The sequence below is a fragment of the Babylonia areolata genome, chromosome 26 (genome assembly GCF_041734735.1).
Source record: "Babylonia areolata isolate BAREFJ2019XMU chromosome 26, ASM4173473v1, whole genome shotgun sequence".
Taxonomy (NCBI): Eukaryota; Metazoa; Mollusca; class Gastropoda; order Neogastropoda; family Buccinidae; genus Babylonia; species Babylonia areolata.
In genome coordinates this window covers 16,291,302-16,304,836 of record NC_134901.1, presented here as the reverse complement: position 1 = coordinate 16,304,836, position 13,535 = coordinate 16,291,302, and the positions used below count along the sequence as shown (strand labels likewise).

General features: G+C 41.4%; 1 protein-coding gene across 1 annotated transcript in view; it reads right to left on the bottom strand.

The window, feature by feature from the left end:
• Positions 1–13,535, bottom strand: part of LOC143300721 (meckelin-like) — a 46,264-nt gene that overhangs the window by 27,658 nt on the left and 5,071 nt on the right. Inside the window, 10 exon segments of the mRNA XM_076614600.1 lie at positions 53–240; positions 2,065–2,139; positions 3,280–3,375; positions 4,561–4,624; positions 4,997–5,240; positions 5,909–6,024; positions 7,642–7,710; positions 8,104–8,178; positions 9,773–9,854; positions 11,447–11,549. Coding sequence (XP_076470715.1) covers positions 53–240; positions 2,065–2,139; positions 3,280–3,375; positions 4,561–4,624; positions 4,997–5,240; positions 5,909–6,024; positions 7,642–7,710; positions 8,104–8,178; positions 9,773–9,854; positions 11,447–11,549 — 1,112 coding nt within the window.

The following is a 13,535-nucleotide window of genomic DNA, read 5'->3' as shown; positions in this document are numbered from 1 at the left end:
ACACCACAGACACACACAATACACACAAACACAACAAAACACAAACACACACCTGCACACTGGCTCCGTTGTTGGCGTCCTCCAGAGACACCTCCCCGTACTTGATGGAGAAGTAGGGCACCGTGATCTTGCCGTCCGTCGTGTCCGTCTGCAGGCTGACGTGCAGCGTGATGTCTTTGGCGTAACGCACGTACTGCGCCTCATTCGTTGTGCTGCCACTGTCCGAGCCTGTCCCCGTCCCTGGAGAGAAAGTGTGGGTGGTAGAGCGAACTGAGTGATCTTGATGAACTGATACCGAGAATCACTGCAGCTGAGTGTTGTCTTTAGTCCAGCCGACTGCACAGGTGTGTGACTGATAATGAAAAACCAGTACAATTCATTGTTGCTTATAACTCAGCCGACTGCACAGGTGTATGACTGATAATGAAAAACCAGTACAATTCATTGTTGCTTATAACTCAGCCGACTGCACAGGTATACGACTGATGCTGAAAATCACTACAGATCATTGCTGTTTATTACTCGGCCGACTGCACAGGTTTATGACTGATACTGAAAAACCACTACAGATCATTGTTCCTTATAACTAAGCCGACTGTACAGGTTTATGACTGATAATGAAAACCAACTACAGATCATTGCTGCTTATAACTAAGCCGACTGTTCAGGTATACGACTGATACTGAAAATCACTACAGATCATTGTTGCTTATAACTCAGCTGACTGCACAGGTTTATGACTGGTACTGAAAAACCACTACAGATTATTGCTGCTTATAACTCAGTCGACTGCACAGGTGTATGACTGATACTGAAAAACCACTACAGTTCATTGTTGCTTATAACTCAGCCAACTGTTCAGGTTGATGACTGATAATGAAAAACCAGCACAGATTATTGCTGCTTATAACTCAGCCGACTGCACAGGTGTATGACTGATACTGAAAATCACCACAGTTCATTGTTGCTTACAACTCAGCCAACTGCACTGGTGTATGACTGATGATGAAAATCTATTCAGATCATTTGTGATTATAACTCAACTGAATGCACAAGTTGATGATTGATATTGAAATTCCCTACAGATCATTGCTGCTTTTATTGAGTTTTAGCCCAGCCAGATACACAGGGCCATATAGAGGCTGTTTCTTTTTGGAACATACTGATATTTTCAGTAATTAAATAAAGTTTGTAACTCTGGCACTACTTGTGAAATGAAGGGTGGGGATATTTCAAACCCCCAGGTCATCAAACGTGCTGATGTATAAGCCGCCTTTGAGCGTACATGCTTACTGAAATGTAAAACTCAAGCCAAAGACCCACTTTATCCAAGACCAAATTTCTGTGAGGTTTTGTAAACAAAGACCTGCTTATCCAGCAAGCAGTTGCAAATAAAAAATAAATAAATAAATAAAAAAGCAACTTGTGCATCTGAGCTGTAGCTCAGTGTGAAGAAGAAGACACAGAAAGAAAGAGAGAGAAGAAGAGACAAAAAAAAAAAAAAAAACGAGCTGAAAATAAGTGGGGAGGGAATGAAGGAAAAGACAGAAAAAAAGCAGACACTGGGAAGGAGAAACAAAAACCTGAGAAGCAGATGATGACAAGAAGAAAGTACACAAACAAAAGAGGACCACAAAGAGAAAGAAACAGACACAGAAAGAAGGAAAAACAGTGAAAGAGAGAGAGAACACTGAACACTGAACACTTTAATGTCAATAGCTTTACAGCCCTAATGATATGGGGGTTCATAATACAAATAACAACATGCATCAATAGTAATAATATTGATGAAAACCAAAGCCAAAACGAAATCAATCAATCTGTGCAACAAAGTACAGTTCGACCATCCATTCAAAGTAATGGCATGTAGTGAGAAATAAAAACAAAAAACATATATAAATGTATAACATAAATATTTTCCATATCAGAATGACAACACAGATTTCAATTTTCACAATGAGCAACACCTGATACTATTTTATTATTGTTGTTTTTTTTCGTCGCATGTTATTCGAGAGAGAGAGAGAGAGAGAGAGAGAGAGAGAATAAAACGATATGAGCTACCTGTTGCTGCGGAAATCTCCATTTGGTTGTCCACCAGAAACATGCGTCGGGTGATCCTCCAGTCCCTCACTGCCCCTACACACACACACCACATTACACCACATCTCATACACACACCACATTACACCACACCACATTACACCACATCTCACACACACACCACACTACACATCTCATACGCACACACCACATTACACCACATCTCACACACACACCACACTACACATCTCATACACACACACCACATTACATCACATACACACCACATTACATCACCTCTCTCTCACACACACACACACACACACACACACACACCACATTACATCTCATACACACACACACCACATTACATCACATCTCATACACACACACACACACACCACATTACATCACATCCCCCACACACACACCACACTACACAACATCTTCAAACACACCACATTACACCACACCCCCTATACACACACCACATTCCATCGCATCACTCTACAACTTCCCTCACTGCCCCTACACACTCCACATTACACCACATCACTCTACAACTTCCCTCACTGCCCCTACACACTCCACATTACACCACATCACTCTACAACTTCCCTCACTGCCCCTACACACACACCACATCACATCACATCACTCTACAACTTGCCTCATTGCCTCAACACACACCACATCACATCACATCACTCTACAAATTCCCTCACCGCCCCTGCACACACACCACATTACACCACATCACTCTACAACTTCCCTCACTGTCCCTACACACACACCAAATAACATCACATCACACAACAACTTGCCTCACTGCCCCTACACACACCACATCACTCTACAACTTCCCTCAATACCCCTACGCACACACCACATCACATCACATCACTCTACAACTTGCCTCACTGCCCCTACACACACTACATTACACCACATCACTCTACCACTGTTACATGGGAAAACTCAATGCGTTTCTTATCACCCATTTAGTTCCCTTCAACAACCCTGGGGTTCTGACTATTAGATAAAATGAAATACAGCAAAACAGAAGAAAAAAATCAATACATATGAAAAAAAAAGTAACACAAAACATTAAAATCGAAAAATTAATAATCAAAATGAAACAAAATATTTTAAAAGTAAGAAGAAAAAAACAACAACCCAAAACTCCACAAAAAAAACAAAAGTCTTAATTTTCTTAAAGAAGCAAAAGCACTGTACCATCATTCACCAAGTCATCAGAGGCATCACGCACATCGCGGATACGCAGAGGAATCTTGAACAGCCGTTCCTGGCCTTGATCCTGGTACTTCAGGTCTTGCAGAGGTCAAGGTCATCAACTTCCAACATCAGGCTGTACATTAACTGACTCTTTTCTGTCTGTGGTCCAACACTTTAAAAAAATAATAATAATAATAATAATCATCCTGCTCCTGAACTGCATCACAAACATGTGTCCAATCAGTGCTCAAGAATGTTATCTTAGTTTCAACTGAACCAGTATGCATAAACCTCTAGCAAAAGGAAGTAAATCCAGCACAATTTCATATAGATTCAACAAGTCAATTCTGTGCTTTTTTTTCCCCTCTGTATTTGGATTACATGCACCTGGAATATGTAACACACAAAACTAACATACATTTCTTGTGCTGGTTCTGATTTAAACTGAAATCACAGAAATGCTCACCTGCATACATACCCATCATAAATGTTCATACACACACACACACACACACACACACACACACACAAACACACAAATACACACACACATGCACACACACACACACACACACAAACACACACACACACACGTGTGCATGCGCATGCACACACACACACACACGACATACACAGAGGCAATCAATAGGCATTACCTGTTGTTATTGGCCAGTTGATTCTATGATTGGTTTACTTCAATTCTCTTACTTCTTGATTATTGTCCCCTAATTTCCTGCCCATTCTCATTTCCTGTTTCCTGTCATATACAAAACTGGAATGCAGAAGATTCAGACATTCTTCAACACCTGTCTGAGGCGCATCTACAAGATCCGATGGCAGGAGAAGATCCAAAACGAAGATCTATGGGAGTGAGCGGGACAGGAACCAGTGGCCAAGCAGATACTGCGGAGGAAGTGGGGCTGGATCGGACACACCCTCAGGAAGCTAGCGTCCAGCATCACACGCCAAGCCCTGACCTGGAACCCGCAGGGAAAGAGGAAGAGAGGCCGGCCTCACAACAGCTGGAGGCGAGATACCGAGGCAGAGCTGAAGCAGCAAGGGACCAACTGGACTGGAATGGCCAGAACAGCCCAGAACAGAGTGCGATGGCGAGGGGTCGTCGATGGCCTATGCTCCACCAGGAGCGATGGGCAAAATGAATGACACAACTGGAATGCACATGCTCAAACAAAGTCACACATAATTCCCACATATCAATTACCAGTTTACATTCATGGCTCCCATATCATCAGCAGTGACATCAAAGCAGCCAAAGGATACAAATGTCGTAGAAACGCAGCGGATACTTAGCAGTGTCCCACAATCCCTTGGCTTTGATGCTACACTGCAACACAATGGAATACACCTATGACAACATGTCCATGCATCACTGTTTCACACTCTCATTTCTGTTGTACTCTATTTTATTGCATACTACTGTATTGTATAATATTGCATTGCACTGCCCTGCATTGGACTAGATTCTATTGATAAGGGGTTCACAGGTACACATACACTCTACGAAGAATAAAAAAATATATTAAAAACAGACATCCTCAGAGAACCTGATGTCTTTTTTCATATTCTTTTCAGTGTGCTTATGTATGCGTGCACTGTGCTGTGTTGAGCCTAGTCAATGCAGGTTAAGTATGTGTGCAGTGCAGTGTGTGTGTGTTGCTGTTTTTTGAAGGTGTGGTGCGCGTCAGCTGAGCCTTACGCTGAAAAAGTAGTACGTTCCGAAGATGTAGGCAGCGTTGGCGATGGTTTCTGTGGTCCCACACAGCTGCAGCAGTCCATCCGTGACCGGCTCTCGGCCCAGGTAACGGCCATCCAGACTGTGCACAGCTGCCTCGAAAGGGATGGTCACAGATGGGTTGAAGGTGTAGCTGTCTGGGATGTCAGTAGCACCAATGATATCGTCGGGGTCATCCGTGTAGTACAGTATGTCGTAGGGTATGTCCCTGAGACACAAAAAAGAGAGACAACAGCGGTTCATTTCATTGTTGTGTGCATATGTGCATGTGTGTGTGTGTGTTTTTATAGAGGTCCATCTGCTACTTCTGCATGTGTGTGTATGTGTGATAGCTGTCCAAGTTCCAAACACAACCACACACTTAGCCAGCAGCAAGCTCTCACTGACAGTGCTGATCATGCCAGACCCAAAAACTCAGTCAGCCACTGGGCCCAACCAACCACCTCCGACCCTTCTGTCTTCTATTAAACTGTGGAAAATTATGCGCCTTTTGAAAAAAAAAAGAAAAAAAAAAGGCAGGGGGGATTCAAACACTCCGTATCTTCACTCACCCACAACCTCACCCCCACCTCCACCAGCCTTCCCTCCCCTCCATTCTCCCAGGAGGAGGGGGAAAAAAACAATACAGATACAGTTGTATGTCTGAGGAAGTCACTTCCCCCCCACCTTCTTCCCTACACCACCCAACCCAACCCTCAGCCTCCCCACCTTCCTTATGGTACCTTTGTACTCCGCTGGGCTATGAGCAACATGATTAGATTTGATTTGATTTCCACCATTCTACATCCCCCCCCAGACCCCCCACACCTCCTCAGCCTCTCCCTCTACTCTTACTGCCACCCTCAACCCGTGGCTGTACAGACGACGACAGCTCACCGAGGAATTGCGTTCAGAATGAAGTTGCAGATTCGTCCCTGACGCTCGTTGTACAGGGTGAGTGCACACAGGTTGGCCACCACCTGACATGCTGTGGCGTTCTTGTAGTCTGCGTTCTGAAAGTTAATAAACAGATATACAAAAAATAAATAAATGAATAAATAAATCGTCTTTTTAAAGCATACCTGTGCTGGAAAAAAAGGACAAAATAAAGATAAATGTAACTCGGTTGTGTGTGCATGCATGCATGCGTCTGTGTGTGTGTGTGTGTGTGTGTGTGTGTGTGTGCATGTCTGTGCGTGTGTGTGCACACATTTAAGTGAAAGTGACAATTTTAAAAAGCACCTACATGCTGGTGACAGAAGAACAAACCAAAGCTCTGCTCTGTGTGTGTGTGTGTGTGTGTGTGTGTGTGTGTGTGTGTGTGTATGTGTGTGTGTGTGTGTGTGTGTGTGCATATATATGCTGGTGTACTGTAAACAAAAACCAAAGCCAGTCATACTTCTGGTTGTGTGTGTCAGAAAATGTTTGTGTTTATAGTCTTCAATTTAACGTCTGTCCACTTAATGCAACATCAGACGAGAAATAGGTGTGGGGGGATGGTGGTTAAGAGCTAGATGTATGTGAACCCCCATGTTTGTGTGTGTGTGTGTGTGTGTGTGTGTGTGTGTGTGTGTGTGTGTGTGTGTGTGTGTTTGTGTGTGTGTGTGGTGAGTGTGTGTGTGTGCACATGTATTTGTGTGTGCATACACTTACCATGTCCATGAAAAAAAAAAAACCAACAAAACCTATTATCAAAAATATACTAAAAAGTGTCCTATACAACTGTGCTGTTTACCCTTCTGCCACAGCTGTTAATATCCTGAAACTGTCAAAAATACCTGAAACAGAACTCTGACAACTGGCTAAACATGCTTTTAAACTCAGGTACTATAATCTGTGCAGTTGCTAGAAATAGGCACTGAATGTCTTCACAGACTTTTGAACCAAAACTGGCAAAAGCATTCAGTTTTAATATTTCATCCTGTACATTCAAGCATTTATCCGTCTTATTCTGAATATATTCTTGATAATATCTCATAGGTTAACAGTTTTCAAATTATGAATCTTGTCAAAAACTTGGATTACCACAAGAACTTATGTCACTTTGCTGGCATAGTTCTCTGTGCAAGCATTCATGAGTGTGTGTGTGTGTGTGTGTGTGTGTGTGTGTGTGTGTCTGTGTGTGTGTGTGTGTGTGTGTGTGTGTGTGTGTGTGTGTGTGTGTGTGCAAGCATGCATGTGTGCATGACTGCATGCCTAAAACAACAATCCAGCCACAAACTTCAAAAAGGCCTGAATTAATTTCAAATGTAGAATCACCTGACCAAGTCTTGCATAACTGAAAGAAGAAAATCTCACAGGAAACCATATTTCATAATGTTCCATCTATAAAGCCCTAAACTGAATTACATATTCTACACATTCATAATTAAAAAAAACGAAGTATATTTCACAGTAAAACAACAAGGTTTTGGCCACATTATCCACAAAGCCACAATAAAAAAAAAAACCACGTCAGTCAGTGATTCAGTACAGTAAAGAAAACAACACATCACTCCTAAACACATGCAAGCAGACACACATGTTCACACGTACACACACATGCAAAGTCTCCCCCACCAAACACTCACTAATACGTACACAAACATCATAAACAAACACATGAACACACAAACATACTGTCCACTTACAGTGCACAAGGCATACGCAGCCCTGAGATGCGTTTCGAAATACAGGGACGGTGTATTGGTGGTACCATCCTGAAAAATAAAAAGGATTTTTATTACAGAGATGCACAACATACACCTATGAATGAGCAGGCCTGCACAAGCTAATGCACGCACACACACACACACACACACACACACACACATGTAACAGATGACAAATAAAGATTTTAAAAATATAAGAGAGTAAAAGAAAAGAGGGCATTTCTGACACAAAATTTCCAGAAAGTGGAGGTACCTTTTTTTTTCGGAAAAGAGCTCCTGGCATCTTCACCTGGGAAGGTTCAGTTCTAAAGATCAAATAAAACAACTGCAAAATTAAAAATGTCTCAGCCTTTTTTGAAAACAATTTCTACGATCAAAAAACTTTCCTTTGCAAAGCAACAAACAATACATCCATGTTGGTAGGGAAAAATTTGTACTTACAATCCTTGGAATTTCATATAAAGTATCTGTGGATTGCAGCAAGTCGTTTTCGTTTGGAAAACAAAACCCATCAGCCTGAAAAAACAACAAAAAACACAGACATCAGAACATAGTACACCTTTTCAGACTCTAACAAATATATAATCTTTTACTCACAAGTACAAGAACCTGAGTCATTATTTCATGAGATCATCAGCCATGTCTGTGTATCCACAACCTTAAAAAATATCACAAAAAATAACAAAAATATAAGTCTTTTCTCTTTTTTTTTCAAACCTTTTTTTATTTTTATTTTTTTACTTAACCCCCTTTCTGATAATATAACTGCTGAAAATGAGAATGTGCAAACTAAAGATCCTGTTATTCATGTCGGTATTTAGTGGTTTATGGTCAAGGAAACATACCCAGCATGCACCAGCCCTAGAAAAGGAGCATGGTTCTTCAACAAAGAGTAAAGCTAAAGTCATACACATAAAAGCTCCCTCTTGAAAACAAACAACAAAGAAGCAACTCTAATAGGACATGCTGAGTATGTAGTCTCTCACCTTTGATTTTACTTTCATTCCAAACATTTTTTTTTTTCATAATTATTATTTATTTATTCATTTATTTATTTATGTAAGCTTATCTATTATTTATTCACCTTTTTTTTTATTCTCAAGGCCTGACTAAGCGCGTTGGGTTACGCTGCTGGTCAGGCATCTGCTTGGCAGATGTGGTGTAGCGTATATGGATTTGTCCGAACGCAGTGACACCTCCTTGAGCTACTGAAACTGAAACTCCAAACATACCTATTGTACAGTTCAGACTTACAGATATGAAATGTTCCTAATTCTGAAAAAAAAACTCTGTATATTTCAACACACACACACACATCATTACAAGTCCATCAAAAGAACTCATGGATTTCCCAACATCACAGACTTTTGACACAAACTCATCAAACGCATGAAAGCAGAGGGGGAAAACTGAAACTGAGAGCATCATGCAGACAGGAGCATATGGCCTTCAAATACTTATTTCAAAGTGATGAAAATTAGCAAGACGATGATTCACTGATGGAGATCCACTCTCTACATGTAAGACGACAAAATCATCAGGGCTGTGCCTTACACAACCTTTCATACTATGCATCACCAACATTAACCAGGTCCAAAAGAATTAGACACCTGCAGACTGAGGCAGGTGAGTCTAGCTACATACATAAAACTCAAGCTCCCCGTCTTCAATCCCCCTTTCTGATTTGAGTGTATGATAGCCAGTTGTGTCCGACCATGACCACCAGAACAGCAGAGAAGGAAACTGCTGTCCCAACTATCTGGGCTAGATTTTGAATATAGTGGAGAGTGCCTTGCCCACGTTACACCCCCACTCTCTCGGCGAAGAGGGTTTTAGGACAGTTGGCGTTGGGATGGTTCCCAAAGGCCAGCTAGCTCCCAAGGCTGCAGCGCTAAGAGCCAGTGCAATCTTGCCTCCTAGTCTGAGAGTCATAGTCCTTAACAAAAAAAATAAACTGTGAATGACTTCCCATTGCAGTGGAGAAACCATTGATCATACAGCTCTCACTGTAAGCCATCTCTGAACATTTTGTGGAAGTGAACAACAGGTTTGCTGCTTTCACTGTTTCACTGGTTTCTGCTGATGACATGCTGGCTGTTTACAGGGATACCTTCTGATTCTCTGGACAAGGAACAAGGCATGTAGTAGTTCCTGGCTCCAGTAAGTTCAGATCACCTGAGCAGCGGATACACCTGAAAATGCATATAACACCAACCATTTAGGCTGTAATATTTTTTCGATGAAGAAAGATAATTTTTACTCTTTCTATACTAGGGTATGCTATAGCATACCTCATGCGCACAATGCTTTGTTACTGTGGTACGCTATAGCGTACCGCGAGTGTAAAAATTTGTAGTTCATAGTTTAACGGTCTTGTGCGAAACTTAACAGCACAACTCTGTTCTACAGTCACCCAAAAGTGCACCTGTACTTTTATTGTGGCTGAGAATGCCTTTGATTGAGTACAATACATGTGAGCGTACAGTCACCAAACTCTGCCTTCTTGCTCACTCACTCGACAATATGGCATCTCCGTCAACTTCGGTAAGTACTGTGGCTCAAAGTCAAATGCAAACTGATTCTATAGTGGATATCCACTATGCATACACATTTGCCAATTCAATTGCTACAATTAGGAAGTGTCCACTGTTGTGAAAGACCATAATTGTAAAATTTCTGTCATATGAGAAAAACTCACCCCCTTTATGTCAGCTGTGAAAAACAGATTTTTTTTCTTCAAAATGTGATAAATCAGTCAATAATGAAGTGAGTGCTTTGAAACTTTGCCAAATGTTAGTCCATTCTATTCTTTATATAAACACAAAATTTCACAGCTGTATGTACTTGCAATTTTTTTAAGATTTTTTTTCTTGGAACACATACAGTAACGGCCAGTACAGAGAGTATAATGAAGGAAGTCATCGGGCAGTATAAATTATATCAGATATTCAGACTTTGAAATACTGAGTAAAGTGCTTACTTCCTTGATGTCAGGCAGAGCATGGCTGGTCATACAAAACAACAAATATAATGATGTTCAGCAATAGATAGCATGTCATTATTTAATTGTTACATGTAGCACCAAAAAAAACACAACGAACCAACCCACATCCTGCCTATAATACGAACATCCAGTGGATAAAAACTGACCTATAATCTCTCTCAACTGTATGGGGAGGAAGACAAGATGCCTGCCAGTTGATATTTAATCCCATCCTCGCCTCACCAATTTATTTCTAAACCTCCCCTTTCCTTGCCTTCACCCACTCTCTCTCTCACTCTGTATTTGTACACCAGAGTGATGGCCTAGAGGTAACACGTCCGCCTAGGAAGCGAAAGAATCTGAGCGCACTGGTTCGAATCACGACTCAGCCGCCGCTATTTTCTCCCCCAACACCCCCCTCCTCCCTCCCCCTCCACTAGACCTTGAGTGGTGGTTTGGACGCTAGTCATTCAGATGAGACGATAAACCGAGGTCCCGTGTGCAGCATGCACTTAGCGCACGCAAAAGAACCCACGGCAACAAAAGCATTGTTCCTGGCAAAATTCTGTAGAAAAGTCCTCTTTGATAGGAAAAACAAATAAAACTGCACGCAGGAAAAAATACAAAAAAATGGGTGGTGCCATAGTGTAGCGACGCGCTCTCCCTGGGGAGAGCAACCCGAATTTCACACAGAGAAATCTATTGTGATAAAAAGAAATACAAATACAAATACAAAATACAGTACTCTATGTACCCTACATGCACCCTACCAATGCATGACATGACAATGGTTGGGCAGACCTGTCTTTCTGTGCGTTGGGGACGGTGTCGCCTGCACAGGAGATGCACTGATCCTTCAGTGGGGGTCCAGGGTTGTACCAATTACCATTCAACACTCGCTCCACTGATCAACAAAAAGTATGAGAAATATCATACCTGGCCTTCCTACATGTAAACAAGTATGTATGCAAAGTAACAATGAAAAAGACATAAAATATCTAACAATTGTAACATAAACAAAAATTATTTGATAATATCTACAAATAAAGCGAAGATGAACTCAGTACATGTAAATGAGAGCCAGGGTCAAAAAAAAAGGGGAAAGAACAAGGAAGAAAAAAATTAAAGTAAGAATAATGCAAACAAATATTTCAGTTGGTGTACACAGCTGTCAGTTTGTAGATCCATTTATCAGGGATGCTTCTCACTTGTATGTCAGTTCTTTACTTCATACTTTTTTTTCTATTTTCTTTTCCATTCGCAAAGAATATTTATATTCTCAACTCTTTCTGGTGGTACAGATCTTTTGCTCTGTTCATGAAGCAACCACCAGTCACATCAGGTTCCTCAACACAAAATGCATCAGAAAAGAGTAACAGCACAGCCAAGAGAAGACAGCATTTATCAGCAATCACTTTTTTTTTCATGATTTTCATTTCCAGGAGTCTGAAACTGCAACTGAAATAAGAATAAAAGATAATTTATCATAATTCTTCAGCTGAACAATAACACCCCAAGACAAAGGTACTGGTAAAATCATCAGTGACATACCAGTAGTGCAACAATCATCATTGACATACCAGTAGTACAACAACAACATTTGGACAGCTCACAGTGAAAGAGGAACTGTTGCTAATGACAATCACATACTTCTGTAAGATCAAAAGCAAATGCCACTGCCCTGTACAAGGGTGCAAGCAGAGAGGCCTACTCAAGCGTGAAAAAAATTTTCTGCCCAGACCGAAGCCTGAAATTAGCCTGAAATTATTTTTCTGCCCAGACCGAAGCCAGGAAAAAATTTTCAGTGCAGACCGAAGCCTGAAAATACGATATGCGGGCTCAATAAAACAGTTGATTACAATTTCATTCAAATAAACGACAAATCACATTGTTTTTGTTATGAAAACAAAATATAATACAATGCTCTATCTTACTGTAAAGAAAAATACACAAGTGGTACGCTCAACTGTCCATAAGCAACACCTCTTGCAAAGCTGGAATTATTGAGGAAAGAAAGTACTTGAAGGAATGTGTGTTGCGTGCATGTGCGTGCGCGTGTGTGTATGTGTGTGTGTGTAAGCGAGCATGCGTGTGTATATGAGTGCGTGAATTGTTTTCAATACAACTCTCTGTGTGTGTGTGTGTGTGTGTGTGTGTGTGTGTGTGTGTGTGTGTGTGTGTGTGTGTGTGTGCATGTGTCTGTATGCGCATGCATGTGTGTGGGGGTGATATACGCACGCATGTGTGTGTGTGTGTGTGTGTGTGTGTGTGTGTACACAGTATAAGTGTGTGGGTGGTGTATGTGTATGTGTGTGCACGCATGCGTGTATGTGTGCACGTATCTGTATATGTATGTGAGCAGTGGTAAAATGTGTGTTTGTGTGTCGATCTGTGTATCATTATGTGTGGTGTCTGTCACTGCATGCGTGCATATGTGTGTGTTTGTGTGTATGCGCACGTGCATGTGTGTGTTTGCCCGTGTAAGTGTATGGATGGTGTGTGCATGTGCATGTGTGTGTGTGTGTGTGTGTGGTCACATTCATGTACATGTGTTTGCATGTGCGTCTGCATGTAAGCAATGGTAAAATGCGTATGGACATCAATGCGTTTGTGTGTTTGTGAATTTGTGGTGTCTATCAAAGCATGCGCACACGTGTGTGTGTATGATCAAAAACAACAATGAACTGATGACCAAATGACAGAGACCACATGGGCATTTGAACAAAACAAAACACTACATGCAGTAAAAAGCCAACGAATCTACGGAACGTCAGCTATGGATCCCTGATCTAAACAACCATGTCAGCAATGGATCCCTGATCTAAACAACTGAACGTCAGCAATGGATCCCTGATCTAAACAACGTACACAAACTGCAGCTATTAAGTGT